The following is a 20,417-nucleotide window of genomic DNA, read 5'->3' on the forward strand; positions in this document are numbered from 1 at the left end:
AATTCTAATTAATGAGGCTAGTATACGTTTAAGATATGTCAGATGTTTAAGATAGGTAGGTAGAATTATATATACTATGTATATTGTATAAAATATTGTATTATGTTGTTATATGTAATATATATAAATTAATGTATTCTATTATAATGTATAAAAAATTGTAAAATTAAGCTTGAAACTCGAAAACGCATTGATAAAGAATTGTAATAAAGCAGAGTAATAGGTATCCTTGGAATTGCAACTTTTCAGACATTATATTTGTGTACCGTTAAAACACTTTGTATAATGTACATGGTGTTTTGTGTATTTTGTATCTATATATGTAGTGTTTTTAAGAAAATAAAATAAAATTTATAAAGCACAGAGCAGCATATGATGATGTGAAAGGAGATGATATGTGACTACACTCCACGAATTCTAATGTTCTCGCTAAACTAATATTCTTTTCTTGACTATCACATCTTTTCTTGTATATCACATTTATGTTATACGGAAAGTTGCAATGTTTTTTTCTTATCCTTTTTTGTTTTCCTTTCTCATCTTTTCATCACGAGATCGGTCATTTTAAATTTCAAAAAAATCAAATTCACGCTCTCGAATATACTCACGTACTTAAAGAAAGTGACCATTTAAAGTCGTCCACATAGCACAGAATAGAACCGCACGCTGTGGACATAGCGCACCGACATGTCTCGTGGACTGGCTGCGTAGTTCCAATGTGTGCCACCTGTGGACATGCGCTAGTTTACGGTGCGGAAAAGTGATTACGCACTCTCTCTTAAGGACCTGGGGGTCGATTCCGTATCACGCAGTGTAGTGAAAATTACAAAAGTGAGCAAATTTACTAAAATATCTATGATCTTATTGGTCAACAACTAGTAAATTTGCTCACTTTTGTAATTTTCACTACATTGCGTGGATACAGAATCGACCCCCTGGTCGCTCTCAGGTTTCTCTCTGCGTAGACTATCGCCCTCTTTTTCAGTCAATTTCGATATTTCGAGAATCGCAGTTCGATATATTTCGAATGTAGCATACGTCAGTATAGAACGCACGCACGTAACCAGCATGTTGTCTTAAGCCCCTTGCACAATGGACGGAATAGCGATAGCGATAGAAATAACAAAAGTTTTAAAGAGTTTATATTTAAAAATAAAGGTAGGAACAGCGGAATCTAACATACAAAACTACACATGTATCAATGCAGATCAGAAAATCGGAATAAGCAATAGCGATAAAATTTCCGACAAGTTGGAATTCTGTGTTAAAAACTGTGTTATTTCTATCGCTATCGCTATTCCTTCCATTGTGCAAGGGGCTTTATAGTTTTTGTCGTAAATTGTAGCGTTTAAAAGGTAAACTTTTCTTGTGCGAAAATTTATCGCGAGTGTTTTACGAGAAGTAATACAACACAACGAGTAATACAACGTATCAGCTGGGTCAGGTAATTGTGCATCTGAATGTGTTACGCATGTGTGTTTATTTTTCTGTTAAATCGGATTCATGGTTAGGTTGTGACCAAATGTTATGGTCCCGATTCGATAACAAAACAAAGCCACATGTTTTTGAAGAACCACTGTTCTTAAGTTGACAGATAGATTTTTTTTTTTCCGATCATTAAATATCGTTTGTATGTATATACACAATATGCACAAAGATGAAAAGAGATGGCGAGTGCGCGCAGGGCAATTGCGCCGAACTATACGCTTGCGCACCGCCAGTGGTTCTCCGCGGGCGCGACACTATCACGCACCTCACATCGTCATTCGTCGCTCGTCTCTCGAGCGCGCTTGTCGATGTTTCGGACGTAAAGGGCGCCGTATCTCTTTCGCGCGCCGCGAAACCACGTGGTACTGGCGCGCCGAATCACATTCGATTCTCGATCGGCGTTTCGAGAGTGGCGCAAACTTCCGTGTGCTGTCGATCGCACGTTTTCTTGATCACCCGCGGCTCGATTTCGCACGAATTAGAAACGGGTGACAAACACGCGAACAATCAGTCGAGTTTGATACTCGAGTGCGATTTCTCGAGGCGGTGAAATGCCGGTGAGGAGCAGCTATTGATTCCCCCCGTCCAAAAAAAGTGCATGCCAGTGATATGTCCAGGAGGAAGCAGGCGAAGCCACGATCTCTCAAACGTAAGTTGTAGTCATAGCTACACATTTAACGTTCTTGCACAATTTTCTGATGCGAATCTACTTATTGGTTATTTTCTAAACTTTTCGTTGACAATTGATGAACAGTAAACAGAAAACGGAAATAGTAGTAATGGATAGTATTGCAAATGATATATCGCAATAGATAATTTTGCAAATGAGTAAATTTTAGTTAACATTTTGAAAAATTGTCAAGTAGTCTGATTTTACGAGGGAATTTGACGTATTTTCTTTATATATTTATAAAAAGTAGTGTTCTAGCATATTAAAATAATTCCATATTATGGTTAATATAAAATTTGTAAAACTTCGAAGAAAAACGCGAAGTAAAACAAAAAAAGCGTATATTTGTATAAATATTGCAAAGCCGACAGTTTCCTAGCGTCAACGTGTCGGAGACGTTGTATGTGTGAATACGTGTGATCGTTAATCATGACACTGTACAGTTTCACATTTTTCTTTAACACATTAACGGCATATTGTGACGAGATTATCGGTCTATCTCATTTTACACCATTGGGGCGTAATATATTCCTCACACACGAGGTAGCTATTTTGATCGGATTCGTTTATTTCATGCCGAAGATGATTTATACCGAAACGTTCGAATTTAAAAGTGTTATTTGCTTCGCAGACACCTCTGAGTTCATTAAAAAAAAAAAAAAAAATGCTCTTGATAAACATTGTCCCGTGTTGAATATTTGTTTTGACTTTTGCAATATCATGCGAAACCTTTTTACTGCGTATGGACACGTTTGGAAAACAAGAAAGCTTTTGCGCGCGATAAACACGGAGAGAAAAAAAAATTCGAGCGCGACGAGAGCACGTAGATTTGCCCTGTCCCTAGGTGACGACGGTTTTACGAGATTAAGGATCATGAGCTCTCGCATTTGTGTCGCAAAGACACGCGAATAATAGCGAAGTTCTTCGCAAGATGTTCGTCCGTGTGAGCGCGTCTTTGTGAAAGGTGAAAAAGAAGTTGGGCTAAAAGGGTGCTTCGCGAAAACTTTCCGACACGTGCAACCGTAGTCCGACATAAAAGTAATGTACGATATGAGTGGCAAAAGCCACCATTGTTACAGAAACTACGCCGTAACATTACAGTAATTAAGAACGACTGAATTATCCGACTTCTAACTTTAAAATGAAACTTTTTGCATTTTAATAATAATATGTTACATTGATCTTATCTCGCTCGACGCGTTAATACAGGTTGAATCACGATTCGTAATATGCTTGAAATCAGAATTAATGTAAAAATGGGTGAAATGAAATGAAATGCAGAATAAACTTTTTTCGCGCGTTATATAAACTTTATTTTCAGAAAATATGTATTAAAATTATTAATTTTATTTTCAATAATATTTTTAATACACAATTATATATATATATATATATAATTTACTAATTAAATTAATATAAAAATTACATGAACTTTAGAAATTTTATTTTTATCTTCAAACATGGAGCACAGCCTGTAACTCAGTTGGTTACTAGTAACCAAGAGATATCAGGTTTCGAATTCGAGCTAAAATGAGTTCCGATTTTTACGGATCGTTTTCTATCTCTGATGAGCTGATAGTTCACCGAGATGTATCTCTGTCACGATATTTCTCTCAATTTGAAGTGTTCATGCACTTCCGGTAATTCGGAATCCACCTAAAATTATAGATCTTTTATTACACTCTATAATACGCACACGAGAGTGTAACAGAAAGAGATTCTTTCAGCTATAATCTTCTCTTAGCTATAATATCAGCGTGTGATGATTAACTTGTGCGAATCATTTGATAACAATGATTACAACAAATGTCTAAACTTATTTATTCTTTTTTTTTTTCATATTGTGATTTACAAAAACATTCTAAAACATATAACACATACAGAATGTGAGAAAGAGATCCATATATATATATATATATTTATCATATTACCTATTTACTTAAGTTTGCGAAAAGTGTTAGTGAATTTTTCATTTAATGTGTAACATTAATATCAATTAATGATATCAATTCGAATAACATGACGCGTGCGCGTGTGTCAATTCATCGTGATGAATAGCAAGGAACAATAAACAGACAGAACAGTGGAAACTGTCGGGTGACTTCTGTTCCATCACATACGAGGGCGTTGGATTGTCGGAGCAAGTCGAAAGCATACGCGAACGCAACCGGATAACCGAAATACAGTTGCCACAGAGAATAGTAGACAGAGGAAGTAAAAAGAGGGAGAGAGACTGCGCGATGAATGAGAGAAAGAGACAAATCGTAAATGCAGAATAAACAGAGAAGCCGAGAGAAATGCAGAGAGCGAGACGAATAGACGTAGAAAGAGAAACAACGGAAAAGAGATGCGCGTAATTCGGAATAAAAGAGAAAGAGAGAAAGAAAGAGAAAAGTGAGGACTGTGGACTGATCAAACGCGGAGGGTGAAAGGAGGAACGCTTTACCGTAAGCCGTAGGATGAAAAGAGAGAGATGAAGAGAAACAGAGAAAGGGAGAGAGAGAGAGAGAGAGAGAGAGAAGGAACAGAAGTGAACTGTTTGAAACAGAAAGAGAGGCAATAAGTGCTACCGGATAGATAGAGAGGAAGAGGAAGAGGCAGAGTCAGTAGTCAGCCAGGATGGAATTAGGTGGAAGCCCGTGGGAGACCAGCTCTCGTCCCTGGGGAATCCCCGGCCTCTGTAATCACCAGTTCGCCTATCCTATCCAATTCTGGTCGCACACCTCTCTCGTCCTTCTCTCGTCCTACACCTCCTTTCGCGCGCGCATCTTCTCTCTTCTGCTTTCCGATCTCTCTCTCTCTCTCTTTCTCTCTTTTTCTCTTTCTCTCTACGCTGCTTTCCGCTGTCATTTTTTTCTCCTTCCCCTTTGAGCCTTCTTCTTCTTCTTCAAGTTTTCCTCTCATTTCATTTCTTTTCTGCTCTCAGTGTTCTTTTACACTTCCTTCAAAACTTGGTCTTGTCGCAGAAGATCTTTAATCTTCGGATAATGAATAAGGAAGTTTGGAATTAATTGAAATGCGTCGAGTTCATTAATATGTTCAAGACTTTGTCAGTCTCGGAAAGAACACCTCGAAAAATAAATTTTCACAGCCCGTGTAAGTTCTGCGAACTCGTGACGGCTGTGTGCATAGATGTCACACGTACATATAGCGCGAGCCTTTTCTCTCTTCGAAATTGCGACCCTGCGCTGCAGTATCATTTCTCGTTTGTCGACGAAATTGACGATTCGAGCAAAAACGAAAGTTTCGCGTTATTCGTTCGTTTCGAAGCGCGGGCTTCCGTTCCGCGGGTAGCCCCACAGCCGCATCCGTGATTCCAATAGCGAGCGTAAAAGGCACTTGACTGCCGAAATATCGGCGCTGGTAGTTGATGAGGAGAGAGCGTCGTTTCGCGAATCGCGATTTAGATAGGAACGGATCGCCGCCCACGTACCACAATTTTATCGCCTCTCGAAATGTTTTTTTTCGACAAACAATTGTTATAAATAATAAAAACAAAGAATTATAGTTTTTATACATAGTATATATTTCTCGAGCTAAAAATAAAATTTCACAATTTAATTTTTTGTGTGAGACGGAGTTTCCCTTTTTAATTTTAACACGATATTGCGACAATATTGTTTATATGAGGCTGAGCCGAGCTGTACCGCACATTGTGTATCATATGTATTAATAACAAAAATACTAGTTTAAAAATTTGTAACAAAACATAATCTGACACATATCGCCCGGTTATATTTTCACAACGAATAAACTGTTGTCTTTCTTTTTTTTTTTTTTTTTTATCGGATCAAGCCAACTGCCATCGCGCGGTCAGAATGTCACGAGCCAGTGGTTAGCCACGAAATAGCAAACCGGACCGATACTATTGCCAGCGTAGTGATATAGGGTGTTGCTAATTAATGCACGATAATGAACCCGCGCGCGACCGAAGCCGTATTAATGGATTCCAATGCCCCCGTCATAACGTGGACAACCGGTAGGTAGCAGTTGAACGGAGGATAATTGCGTTAATGGGAATATATCGGTGTATATACATCGACAGGTTTCGGGTTTAGGTTACCTCTGACTTGCATTGTAAACATTTTTCAAAAATCACAAATAGATGAAGCATATAAATAATGACAATTGAATTCCTTTTAAAATCAATTGTCAAAAATTAATGTGATTAAATCACGTTAAAGTTATTTCTCGAATTTTATATACGTATATTTATATATTTGTTGTAAAATAAATTCTTGGACTCTTATGATTTTTCTTACGTACTCTGTTCTCTCATACTAATTTGACGAGGATGTGTCGTAGAAGAAGATGTCATAAAAGAAGACTGACGAAAACAATATATTGATCGCGGAATACACTCTGTACGCCGCTCTATCGCCGCTTGAGTCGCGAAACACACAAAGCGGAGATCGATTATTAGAGAAATCTTAATTTATCAGTTCGCGCGCGGTGTGCGTTTTGGGGAAATAATGCGACAGCTACATTATGTAAATCCGTTTGCCTGCGTGCATATGCATTTCTAGCGGGGCAAGTATGAAGGAACGACTAAATATTCTCGATGTATAAGCGCATTATAATTGGTGAGTAGGACGCAATGACCTGAATCATGTGCATTATGCCTCAGGAACGTGATTGTAATTTGTGCGTGCTCGCATAAATGCATAATTATCGTCCCGGAATTAATTTACACTCGCAGAAATGATTAACGATCCGGAGCCGGAGCGGTTGCTTATCGATGGTTATTATTCCTCTCCTTTTCCTACGTTAAACATCGCGGCATGCACAATGCGATATTGCTTGCCATTAAATGCGCAAACTTCTCTCTCATAAAAGGACCTTTATAACACTGTAGCAAAATATTATGTCAAAGATTACGACAATTGTGATAATAGATATGCACTATTAATTGGCGGTCATTTTCATGGCTGGCATTAACGATGCACGAGATTGCGTTTCCGCGATGTTATGTTATCGATAACAAAAAACACTTAGCTTGTAATGCTATTTTCTTTCGGGCGCAGTGATAGCAGCTGACTATGCGCGACAGACGGCTGCGTTGCTTCGGTACAACAATGTAAATTTCCAGCTTAACGTTTTAAGCCGCTTAATCGTGGCTCCTCTAAAACTTAAGCCGCTATTAGTTTTTGCAGTGACAGCACTAAGTCCTCGCCGGCGGTCATAATCGTTATAACGCGCCCGCTAACTCGGATTAAGTTATCGGCCTCTCGTTAAATTATTGTTCACGAAGAACCACGTGGTGGCTCCTACACACAATTGCGTCTATTAAAATCTTCAAAATTACTTTCAATGAATAATCGTTTTTTTTTTTTTTTTTTCTTTTTTATTTCTGTAAAAAACGGGAGAAATATTTTAATCGCAAAGCACAGTAGTGTGCGTATCGATGTTTTAAATTACACGACAGAAACTCGGAAGAAGTTGGAGATTGTTTGCCGTGTGCGGGAATATTCATTGCGATGCCTGCAGCATCCGACGACAAGGTTAGATCGTCCGTACGGAATTAGAAGACGGGAGAGATGAAGTTGGCGAACTTCGGAAGAGCGCGTCCGCGTGCGCGCGCCTTTCTTAATAACGCACGGAAGGCTGCGTATCTCCGCAGTAAGGAGAGCAACGTTACAAAAGACATACTCGAGGACGCGCATTCCCGTGACGCGGCGGTATTCCTTTGAGAAGCGACCACCCGTTGACAAGTCCGCAAACTCGGCGTCGCTTTTGTGGCGATACGCCGCGCGCGTCGTGCAACGTCGATTTAAGAAATTCTCTTTCCCAGTGTGCATCCTTTTGCATAGGATTCTTACAAAAGATTTCCGAGATCGCTTACGAACAAGTGACAGACACATTTTTCCGTCTGTAAATATATAACTCTGAAGATAATTATGGAAATAAATCGCGAAAATTTATTCTCCAATGAAAATTATAATATCTGACAAAGTAATTAAAAAGTTGTTACGGGAGAGACAATACTTATGTCATATTTAATTATCCTAGAAGGATGTAATATAGAATCACACACACACACACACACACGCACACAGAGTATATCTCTCGTTATATTCATCTCGGAAACCAGGGAATTACGAGAGAGATCAATCCGATAAACGCGAAATTGCGTAATACCGAACAGTTTGGCGCCGCGAGAGTCAGCGTGACAGGCACCAAAGGCCCTTTGCAATATTCCCGGGTCCTCTTCAAGAGGCAGGTGCCTCGTTGACGACGCCGGTGGGGGCTCGGCGGCGCCGTCGCCAGCGGATGTTCGCGTCCCACGGGAGTCTGAGTCCACGTCAGAGCTACCCTGGGTACGCGGGTTCCCTCGGGAATCTCCTCGACTTCCCTCTCGACAATCCTCCCTACCCTCTCGACCACCCGCCGCAGCAGCTCTTTCCAATGGCGGCAGCGACGGCGGCGGCGGCGGCGGCGGCGGCGGCTGTCTGCTTGCTCGCCTGCCTGCCTGCCTGCCTGCCTGCCTGCCTGCCTGTCACGGACTCCAAGACGTACGGCGGCTGCAACGGATAGAGATATCACGCGCGGCCCGGATATAACCCGCAAGGCGCTCCTTTATTCACCCCGTATCGATTAATGACTCGCGGTCCCCTCGCGGACTTCCGCGAGGATCGACGCGTCCCGCGGGACGCGTCCTGACGCGTCCTACGAAAGGGTTACCAGCCCACGACCCTTGACAAAAGTGATTAAATCTACGAGTTAACTCGTTTAAAGAGATAGCCGTCTGTCTTTTTCGTAGATCGATATTTTAACCCATATATCGATGTGGACTAATTAAATTTATTTTGAGGATTGATATATATATATATATATTTGTCGTAATTCGGTGTCGCAGACATTATTTTATATTTTTATTTCAAATATTTGAATTCTTTATATTGAAAACACGGTAACAATTTTGCTTTCTAGATAAATTTAAACACTTTGAAAAATTTAGATAAATATAAAAGTATATCGAGTTTGTGTGTGCAATTTTGTGTTTGTATATTCTTTATCCTTTTAATGACACTGCGCGACGAAATAGACATTCAACGTGTATTGAAGAGTAGCAAAGGAGCCTGTATCACAACAAAGGCGATTCAACGAAACTGCCGGAGATTCTTAGAAATCAAGATAAAGCGTTATTATTTGGAGAAGATGGCGAGAGAGAGAGAGAGAGAGAGAGAGAGAGATACTTCTACCGCGGGAAACATTATCGAGAGACGCGGGGCATCGTGACTCGAATGATCCTCCTAGAACGGGTTAAGCCGCAATATGCAGTTATCTTGCCCTGCATGCATGCCAAAGCTATAATAACACATCCGTTTAACGTTAGCCGCGCAGTCGGAGGGAGGGAGGGAGGACCGAGATTGCAACCTGTATTTTCGAGAGTTTACCTCCCTCCTCTTCTTCGCCGCCTCGTGCGCGGCCACCTTCGCCGATCTTCTCTCCCGGACCATCTTGAGAATGGCGTCGTCTAGGCCAGATCGTAGTACGTGGCTCGTTGCGAAACGATATATAACGCGCGTTATAGGCACCCGGCTACGTGCGAGAAGGGTGCACCTTCTCACCCGACATAGCCGAATCCACCCTCCGCCTTTACGATTATTGTCAGGACCGGCTCGTCTCACCGTCAAATTGTTTACGGTGTTTTACGGTAAATTGAATCCGTCGTCCGGTCGTACGTATCAGTATCGCGAGTTCGGAGTTCGCAGCTCTTTTCAAGTAACACGTAAAAAAAAAAAAAAAAATCTTTTCACGCAACTAATATATTTTTAATTGCGCTAAAATAAGTCGCGTGAAAAAAACCGAAAGTAAAACTACCAGAGTTTAAGAAAGATGTTGCTTTTTCAAAATAATATGTCGTTTTGTATTATCAAACTTGTTTTAGCTTGCAAAACCGTGTAAACGAGTTTCTTGTAATGTGTGGTCTTGTACACTCGCGGATATTAATTTTCCGGGCACGCACATCGTTGCGGATATCCAGAGGCAATTAACGAATCGACCGGAACTCGCCGAAAGTCCTCGGTTACACGATGATGGATGAACCATTAACCGCCACTGCGGTATCACGGTATAACGCGACTCGGTGCGAGACACGCCTGACAGCTGACAGGGTTCGGAGGGCGCCAAAATATATACGATCGAAGGATGCGCGGTGCCTTCGCAACCGTGTCGTGTCTTCTGGAATATTTAAGTCCCGCCGCCCTGTCTGTAGATTTGACGCGCTCGTTGTTCCTCTCATCTGACACCGAATTCACGTTAGACAATGTTCAAATCGCGATTAGATGAAAATTAAAACCCGCGAAACTTTGCGTATGGATAATTTTTCTCGATATATAACGCTATGATTTTTGAAAAAATAGTTTGTTACGATATGGCACGCGTTTATATGATTCACATTTTTACTATCAAACTAGTTATTTATTTTAGAGAAAAAAGATGAGACGAAGAGGCAGAGAAATAACAAACTTTATATTTATCTTCATAGTTCTCCCCGCGCGATTCGCATTCGAGCAAATCACTCTCGGCAATTAGCAGGAAAAGTTCGCGTGTTCGCTTTGTTAGTTTAATCAGCCGTTAACGGTAACGAATGCCTTCGTTCGGCTAAAAGCTCCGACGAAGGATCGTAAACGGGAACGGGACACAGACGTGTATCCAGTTTTGACACCTTCGAAAACTCCGCGCAATCGTCGGAGTGGCAAGTTTGCGGCGTAAACTCGCTCGCTCGCCGTGACAACGAGGAGAGAGCGAATCGCCGCGAAAGGAACGAAGGTGGTGCCGGTGGGTCGGAACCACCATGCAAAATAACAAACGACCTGTTGGCTATGCGAACGGGGGTGTAATTTTTTAAGTTTAATTCTGCGGTCCCACGTGACAAACGGGTGGCAGCGCCGCCGCCATTCTGTGCGCACCGGTCGGATATATTTTACGGTGAAAACACACAGCAGCGTCGTTTTGTTTTGTTTTTTTTTTTTTTTTTTTTTTTTTTTAATGATATACCGCAAAATAGTTTTTCAACCAGATAGCGCTGTATGTATAATTTTTACACAAGAGCACTTGAAACGAAAATTATGCGGTGGCGGAGTTGATAAACCTTTATTTTTCCGCAGCGAGATTTGAAAGAAACACGTGTTTCCACATTTGTATTTTCCATATAGATATATATTTTCATATATATATATATATATACATATATATATGTATATATGTGTGTCAGAGCTGTAGGATCAGCTCTTTACCGGTGGATATGCAAATGTAATAGAATTAACGTTGGTTTCTCTCTCTCTCTTTCTCTATGCAGGGGACGAAGAGTGGGACGACGGCAACGAGCAGAATGTCCTGGAGGCGGCCGAACAGGATAACGAAACGACGGCGATTAAGCGTGAGTGTTATTTGTTAGACTGCCAGCTCTCATGGACTTTTCTTTAGTATTTACGTACAACAGGTGGTAGCGTTTGCACTACGGTGAATCATGCGGGTTAAATATAAGACACATTTTTTTTTTTTTTTTTTTTTAACATTTTGCATAGCAACATAATCATAAAATTGATTGATAAACACGGAGAGCTTGACCTGAATTATTTTGTTGTGCAGGACTTATAAAGTTTACCTCTTTGCCAAATAAAATAGGTTAATAGCGCACAAGAGTGTGTTAATACTATTAAATATATATAGTAATTTTTTTTCCTGCCCATAACAATTTAATATTAATTGTATCGAAAATAAATTCCCGCGTGACCGGGGAATATAAATGTCGGTTGTTTATATTTCAGAGGACGATGAGGAGGAGGAGGAGGAGGAGGAACTGCAGCGGGCGTTCAGCCGTCAGTCAGAAGGTAGGAAATATTAATTTTTCATCGCTTGCGAGAGTCGTAATATCTCTTGTTGGGAGCATTTGCATAATTTCTTAAGCACCCGGCTTGAAATCGGAAATATTTTTCGCATACCCGGCACGTAACGCGAACGAAGATTTTTTCTCTAATCGAAGTACATACAAGTAAAATCAATTTTTTTTTTTTTTTTTTTTGCACGCGCGCGCGCTCGCACGATGAGAACCGCGTTTGAAGTTGCGCACAACAGGTCTTCTTTGCGTAACAATACGAAGAAATTGCGAGAGAAAGAGAGAGTCGCTCGGTGCGACTATTCAGGTACATTACTCGAATTGCCTTACGGGCACGCAACAATGCGCCGAGATGCATCGTCATTGTTCGAAGGTGTTCAAGAAGCGCGATCCCGCCATAAATCCCATGAATATGGGATTCCTTGGCCCCCGGAGAACGTTGGGAGGAGAGACACGGCACCGGTAGCTGTCCCATGCAACCGAGAGCATCGAACAATGCTGCATCGCGCATTTTTCGCCTCTTTTCCGTGCGTGCGTGCGCGATGAGGCGCGCGGTGTTTTTGTCGACGGAACGACAGAATTTTAATCCCTCGTTTTTGGTGCACACACGCAGCTTGTGCACGCGAATACAAACATGTTTGATTATTTTATATCACGACGTTATATTTTATCGTCATATATTCGAAATCAATACAAACTGAAACATTTTCGTCGCATCGCGACACGTGTTTCACAAATATATTATTAAGCACATTGATTACATAAACATTACAAAACCCCTTTGCAACGTAATCCGCGAAACATATTAAGTAGCATTTTAAATGTCGCTGTTAATTTATATACATTTGTCTCTGGTTTGCGTACTTCAATTAATGTTGTCACCAAACGAATCGATTTGCGCTTTTGAAAAACATTTTGTTTTGAATTTGTTTCGATCATTTAACGTTATTGAAACGTGTAAATATGAATTTTTCAATTCTCGCCAATGGAATAGCCAACGAAACATATTAACCGCGAATAGTATCTCCCCGGCGACGTCTACTTTTCGTTTCTTCCGCAGTCTCCGAACGGTTTCCTCTTCCTCCGTTTTCTTCTCTCCCCTCTTTTGCTCTGAAACTATTTTTGCTCTAAGTAAAATTTCCGCGTCCCCTGCGGTGTGCGCGGGAGCGGCGTGTGCCCTGCGGTGCCGCCCTTTTTACGTAACTGGCGAAACTGTCTCGAAAGATTCGTACCTTTCCCAAGTATCCAGCAGTTTTCCTCCCCGAGGAGGCCCGGGGAAGATCAAACCTTTATCCGCTTCCCCGTACGTACGGGCACGATTATTATTTCAGGTTACCTCTCGCAAAGTGTACTTGCGCGCGCGCGCGCGCGCGTGCTTTATACCTCGGAGGTAAAACCGGCTTGGAGGAGCTCGCGGAGAACGAGGTTGCCTCCCGCAGGAGGCGGCCCGCGCTCCCACGGGAGACGCCTCGTCCGTCTGCTTACCTGAAAACATCGGGTTTCCTTCGTTTCTTTAATGCTCCGTGCAGCCGCGCGCCGCGCTCATTAAACCATTGGGACATCGTTATTTTCCCTCCTTCGCTCTCATTTCTCAACCCGATGAACACGCTAATGTCTTTTCACAATGATCGGCCGTTTTGACCGTGCGGAGCTAACTTTTGTAAGTCCAAATTGAACTAACTCGGTAACCTGCAAAGTTTACGTTTCTCTAAACTGTGCGATTACAAACGTCTGGAAAATATAATATTGTGTGTTTTTTTTTTATGTTTACGAATTGTGTTATGTCAGACCGAGCAGGTATCTCAAGTCAAATACTAGCGCAATAAAAATATATGTTAAGATATTAAAGCTGAAGTTGTATCTAAAATGCTACATTTTTAAGTCCTTGAAGCCGTTTATCTCAGCGGAACGTACTTGACAAATGACCAGTGACAAATATTAACCGCGTTCAGCAGAACGCAATCGTTTTTACGTTGCTCTTGGAACTTTATTATTTAATAGATTTTCTATTATTTAATAAGTTCGAAGATTTATAATAGATCTACAAGAGTAGCTTCTATCGAAACAATGAACAGTTGCAAAAACACGGTTGCATTCTGCCAAACGTTATTTTTGTCTTTTTTGCAAAAGTACGACGTTCAAAGTTCGGACGAAACGTTGTAGTTTGGAGATAACATTTCCAGATAACAGCTTTTATTTACGCGTATAACGTAATGATAAAACGTCACGTTGAGAAGAACGCGGAATTTTTCACACAAAACGATTTTTACTTTTGACATGTCTGTAGCGCGCGATTTTGACATTTTCCACGCGCGTCAATTATTCATCGAACGATTTTGGCACGCCGCAAAATGTGATAACGCGTCTAAGTAATCTGATTTATTTAAGACGAGGTGATGCTAATTAACGTATGCGACACACATGCCTCGCTGCGGCGAGAATTTCTAGCGCTCGTGACGCATTATCTAACCACGTGATTATTTTTTCGAGAGATGAGATATTTGCCCTCCAGAATTGTACAAATTTATCGATTTCTTTGCGCGCGCGCGAGAGAGAGAAAGAGAGAGAAAGAAATATCGTTTCTATATAAAATAACATTTCAACATCCGGGAGTGAAAGACAAAATATAAAGTAATATTTGTTCTTAGTAGACGTACACAGAAGATAACTTACTGTACTTTCTGTACATCTTTCCGAGATATTCTTTTTTGCGTCGTAAAATTATTTGATGACCACTTTATCGACGAAAATAAATGATGCTAAAACGTTACTGCGGGTGAGAGGAGCGATATCGTTTGGACGATATAAGTGTGTAATGGGACTTTGGTTACGAGATATATCGACATAATATGCAGCGCGGGGATCACCTGTGCCACCTGCGTCACCCTATCACCATTTCGGAAGGAATTGGGCCGCGTGGCAATTCTTCTCGTTATATTAGGGAGATGACTATGACGCAGAGCGTTCTCCCACCCGAATCTCTCTTAAGCCCGAGGCTTGCCGAACGTGAAATAGCGTTTCCCGATATTTTTGTCCGGTCGTTGGATAAACTGAGAAAATGAGTATCTTCGCAAACTGTGAATTTTAATTTTACTACGCGTTTGCGTGCGTATTGAAATTGTTTTTACTAAAACACACGTGTAATAAAAAAACATACATATAAAATCTAAGAGATTAAAGTAGATCGGCAAGTAAATAATACGCGCTCGGTTCCAAAGAAATAAGCACTACGCGCAGAAGGCGCTAATGACTTCAAGTATAGCGAGTTTTTTGTGACACGACAATGAGACAAACGTTCAAACATCTCCCGCGTGCGTTTATGTGTATTATTATTATTATTATTGTCTAGGGAATATTGGTTTCTTTTTGTTGTAAAGGAGCACAGAAAGAAAAGTACGCGGGAACAGATGAAGGAAGAGAAAGAATAGATACAAGTTAACGCCTTATTGCAGCCTCCAGCTGAAGAAAAGAAGAAGGATAGAGAGAGAGAGAGAGAGAGAGAAAGAGAGATAGATAGATAGATAGATAGATAGATAGATAGATAGATAGAGAGAGAGGGAGAGAGAGAAAGAGAGAATGAGAAATCGACCTTCGAAGGGCTGCCGCGAGTAACCCCCGCCGGGACCAGATTATTCATCCGGTCGAGTTACTTTTCTCTCCTCTCTGTGTCTCGTCATTGCGCGCGAACGTAACCAATTAGCGATCGCCGATGCGCTCCTCATCTCTCTGACGCTGTAATTTTTTTTTTACAGCATTTATTCAATCCTTGTTTGTTTTCATCTCAACATCGTTTGACGCGATCGATTCTATGCCCAAATAAATATTAAATTAGTTTTTATCCCGAGTCTGATTTCGAATTTGTGTGCTTTTCATCGATAATCGACTTATGTCACACAGTGACATTTTTATCTCGCGCCGACATTTTCCTCCCACGCTGACGAATTACCGAGTGGCGAAAAGTAACGGCGAGCTAAATTACACGACGCGCAAAACTTTAGCGATGCCCGCCATGGAAATTCGTCGGACGGATAAGCGAAAAGTTGCCGAGCCGCTCTCGTGACAGATTGAAATCTCTGACATTAAGAAAATGGGGAATCTCGAATCCCGATGGGAAAAGCTGGCAACTCCTCGGGCCCGATGGTGGGTGACGGCGCGGTGGCCGGGGGATGACGGTCGGCAGAGAGATGGTTGTACCATCACTTGGAATATCCTTGTCTCGCGCGAATTGTCTCCCAGGATCTTGTAATAATTGTCGTGACAGATTTGAGAGGTTTTGATGAAAAATTCACGTTGAAGGCGAGAGGAGAGAAACAAAAGAAAGAAAATTTCTTTATTTATTTGTACACAAAAAAAGTACATACTGTATTATTTGTTTTCTTGTATGTACGTGAACAACCTTTACGAATAAGATACGCAAATTCAGTCTCGATCGCGAGAAAAGCTGTAAAATATACAAAACATGAATATAGAAAATGTAGACAAAGATATAGTGATTTGACGCAAATAAAAAGTGAATGCACGATTCTGATTTAAAACAACAATGTAAAATAATCAACGTGAAATAATCGCATCGAGCGGTCTTGATCTTGACTTCCCTCTGGGAAGCTGGAAAGTCCTGTAGAGCCGGTCGGTACAGCTGCGACCAAGTGGAAGCTGCGAGGGGAGTAAAGAGGGCGGCTGAGGGTAAAGAGGAGGAGGTTCGGGAGGACAGACGCTCTTGGGGTGCGGCGGAGGACTGAGGGGAAAGGAGGGTATATTATGGGGAATGCCAGGGGAATCCCAAGAGACCCTAAGAGCAGCCCCGTGCGCATGCGTCGAGCTGATTAGTTCCCCTCTCCCCTTTTGCCCTCTTCTCATCCCTCCGTTCCCTCTCCCTCTTTTGCGTTCCCGAGTGCTGGCAGCGCCAGAGGAGAGCACGGAGTCCCTCGGGACCTGGCCCCGCTGCCTCTTCGCGCCCACTCACCCTCTTCCTCCTCATCGCTGCGTCTCTTGCTCCACCACTCCCTCTTCGTTCGTCTTTCTCCTTATCTTGCTCTCGTGTCGTCGCTCTCTTTCTTTCGCCGTTGTATCTTCCAGTTTCTCCTCTCTTTACGGTAGCTTCTCCTTTTTACGTTGTTGCGTCTTACACTCCCAATACTGGCACCCACTAATAAAACCCTCCCTTACCCACTCTCTTTGCTTTCATCTATCTGTCTCCATCTCGCTCTGTATCTTCATCTCTCTTCCTTCTCTTCTCGCGCTCGCTTCATCTCCCGTCTGGCACGTGTTCCTCTTTCCTTCTCTCGTTCTCCTTCCTTCTCGCTTTCCACGTTTTACGTCCCCGCGTCTTATATTCCCGATAGAGCGTCCGCTAATAAAGCTGTATTTCGTAAGCCCCTGCGGGTTCTCCGAACATTTTGGGGAATCGCGTTTCCATGACGCGCACGCGGTCGCAATTGCATGTTTAGCCGGGTCTCGCGGTCGATGATGAGTAATTCATTCGAGAGTGGCTCACGAGTTAACAAAATGCAGAACAATTTTCTGCTCTTCGTCACGTCTCTCTGAGAAAAATCACCGACACTGAAGAAACAACACATTCGCCATCTTAAACTGAAAATGGGAATTTTGGAGGATTTTTTCTCGTGTTTCCTCTGTCATTATTTTTTAGTACATATCTAGCTTTGAATATTATTGTTTATAACAAACAAACTACTGATCGATATTTCGACTTTGTATTTTTTGGTTTTTTGAAGATAATAAAATTGGAAATTGACTAACTCAAATCAAAGTTCCTCTGAAACCGAGTCGGTCTGAAGTCGATCGCCCGATAGGACACTACTGTCCGTATGTTGCGAGTCGCTTGTTTTCCGCCGTCCGCGTCGAACATTTACGATGTAGCTGGTGACAAGCAAGCGGGAGTCACGAGTCTCAACTGACTCCTGATCCAGAAGCAAGGAGTACTGGTTCTAGATACAATGGACGCGCTTTCTCGACGCGACTGTACTTGGCGATATAAGGATGTCCCAGGTGACGAGCTGCCTCGGGCCGTGGCGCAGCTCCTACGTATCCCACGGGACCGACTCCAGGCCTCTCTATCTCTCTCATCCTTCCCTTCCTCTCCGCCCCGCTTTCCTACCCCTCTTGTTACCTACCCATCCCGTCGCTCTTCGTCCTTCCTCTCCTTCGTAAACCCACACGACGAATCCTCCTCCGCGTAACTGTGTTTCGCCCACGCTCACATCTACGCGGTCCCTCACGTTCGCGTGTGCATTGCACAAAATGCACGAGGACGCGCCTTGCGTATAGGCGCATACACAGACACACACACACACACACACTCACACACTCTCCAATACATTTTTCGCGGATACAACCGTAGTCACGAAGATACTCGAACACGCGCGGACAATTCGTCTTCTTTTTCCCGGTTACATCCTGCAACAATGTGCGTGGAACCGAAACGTATTTCCGTGGCGCTAACAAATAGATTATGTGTACACAGTATATACACGGTCTCATTATAAAGTCGTTCTCTCTCCATTCCGTCACTTTGCAATCCGTATGTTATCACGTACCTATAATACGCGCGACCTACCGAACTCTTGCGCGGGATATATATTTTCGATCGCGGAAAACTCGGAAACGGCACAATGTTAAAATTTGTTAAAATTTCCAAACTAATTTGCTCGGAAAAATACAAATTTGAATAAAAAACAAATGTAGCAATATTTTTTATCTTGATTTCTATAAAAATTGGATAATGAAGGTTTTGTGTTTTGAAACGCCGCTAATACAATTATTATTGTCGCAAACGGCTTTTTGATGGGAAAAATTGATTTCGAAGCGCGCACTCTTCTTTGCGGCGAGAGGCATTACTTTTCTGATAAATCGTTTCCGCTGCGCAAAGCGGCTTTCCGTGGAAAACGTTCCCAGGCGAAACGGTATTACGAAGTGACACTTCGGTCGCGCTTTAAATTGAACAATTCGCAGCGTCGCTCGCTCTGCGTCTAAGCGACCAGAGAATGGCGAACTCTTCTTTCGAGCGCGAGATTAGCGCGAACACACCGGAGATTAGTCCGGCGACTGCAATCGCGGCTTCGCTCCTGATCTGCTGTGCGGGATAACCGACAAAAGGGAAATACCACCTGTTATTTCTCTCGCGCGAAACGAACGAGAGAGAGAGAGAGAGAGAGGGAGAGAGAAGGAGAGAGAGAGAAAGAGAGAGCCTCCGAGCAACTTTCCGAGCCGTGCGTGTTAGATGGATGCGCGAAAAGGAATTCTCGGATGGAAACTCACCTAATAACTACGACTAATAACTCGTGGCAGTCGTTTGCCGTAAAGGAGCTTCTTCCCAGCTCTTCCCTCCGATAAAACTTGTCAGTAACTCGAGGAGATAAAAGGTATCAGTATCCCGAGGCTATACTAACGATCCTGCTCCTAAAACCTACATGTATTACATTCTTGTGACTCACTCGCTCTCTCTCTCTCTCTCTCTCTCTTTCTCTTTCTTTCTATCTCTTGCTCTCCTTCTCATCAATTTTCGTATAACAACGTCCTTATAGTGCTTTCCATCGTTTACTCATATGACGTTTAATCCAGAGTAATAATTTAGAAAAGCGTAAACCACTTAAAATATGTAAAGACTAAGATAAAATAAGACTAAAATAAAAACTAAAAATATGTATACAGTGTGTTTTTAAAAATAATACAAAATATAACACGTCACTTATAGTATATTATATAAAAGATAAACTAAACAGATGTTTCGGAATTGATTGACACATTTGTGCGCACATATAGGTCGCACCTATGCAAAAAAAAAAAAAAAAAAAATATGCGGAACTATCGCAGTCATGCCATTAGCGCGAAATCGGCCGCGGCGCATTGAAGCAGCAAAGTTTCTCGCATGGAACACATCAGGATGCATCGCGAGGGAAGGGATTTCGTTTTCTCCCGGTCGATGACGTTCCGGGACACACCGGTGAGCTGCTCTCGTATCGAGATATGACTGAAGCAGTCGTACCCCCGGATACCTGGGGGACCCGAGGGCCAACGCGGCGACGCAGCCCAACTTAACTTTTGCGCGAACATATGGTATCGGGGTACCGCGCTAACTTTATGCTAATCTTCTCTCCTTAGGCTGTATACCGGCACTTCGCACAATGAAAGCCTGCGTCGCAGGAAACTCGCCCGTCCTGTTACTCGGCACTACTTTTCGCAGCTTCTGCGAGCCAACTTTAAAGGGACATGCAATCCTCGCAAATGTACATAAAAGCACGTTATATCTGTATAGTTCTACGCGCACGCGCGATATCTTTGAAAAATTCTTCGAAAATTTTGTACAAATATTCATACAAAAATAGGATTTTTTATACTCGTATTTTTTTATAATGTAATAAAAATTATATTAATATTTTAAAATATATTAATATTTAT

The 20,417-nt window shown here is 42.0% G+C and overlaps 1 protein-coding gene across 2 annotated transcripts in view; it reads left to right on the top strand.

Moving 5' to 3' along the window:
* The first annotated feature begins 1,827 nt into the window (after positions 1 to 1,827).
* Positions 1,828 to 20,417, top strand: part of LOC109860436 (zinc finger protein 423 homolog) — a 75,887-nt gene continuing 57,297 nt past the window's right edge. For both annotated transcript variants that reach the window (XM_020439514.1, XM_020439517.1), the window contains exons 1-3: positions 1,828 to 2,137; positions 11,463 to 11,543; positions 11,935 to 11,997. In XM_020439514.1, the coding sequence (XP_020295103.1) occupies positions 2,098 to 2,137; positions 11,463 to 11,543; positions 11,935 to 11,997 (184 nt within the window). In that variant the 5' untranslated portion in view covers positions 1,828 to 2,097. The remainder of the gene's footprint in view (positions 2,138 to 11,462; positions 11,544 to 11,934; positions 11,998 to 20,417) is intronic.

This window comes from Pseudomyrmex gracilis, unplaced genomic scaffold (genome assembly GCF_002006095.1).
Source record: "Pseudomyrmex gracilis isolate BER0280 unplaced genomic scaffold, ASM200609v1 scaffold_386, whole genome shotgun sequence".
NCBI classification, from domain to species: Eukaryota; Metazoa; Arthropoda; class Insecta; order Hymenoptera; family Formicidae; genus Pseudomyrmex; species Pseudomyrmex gracilis.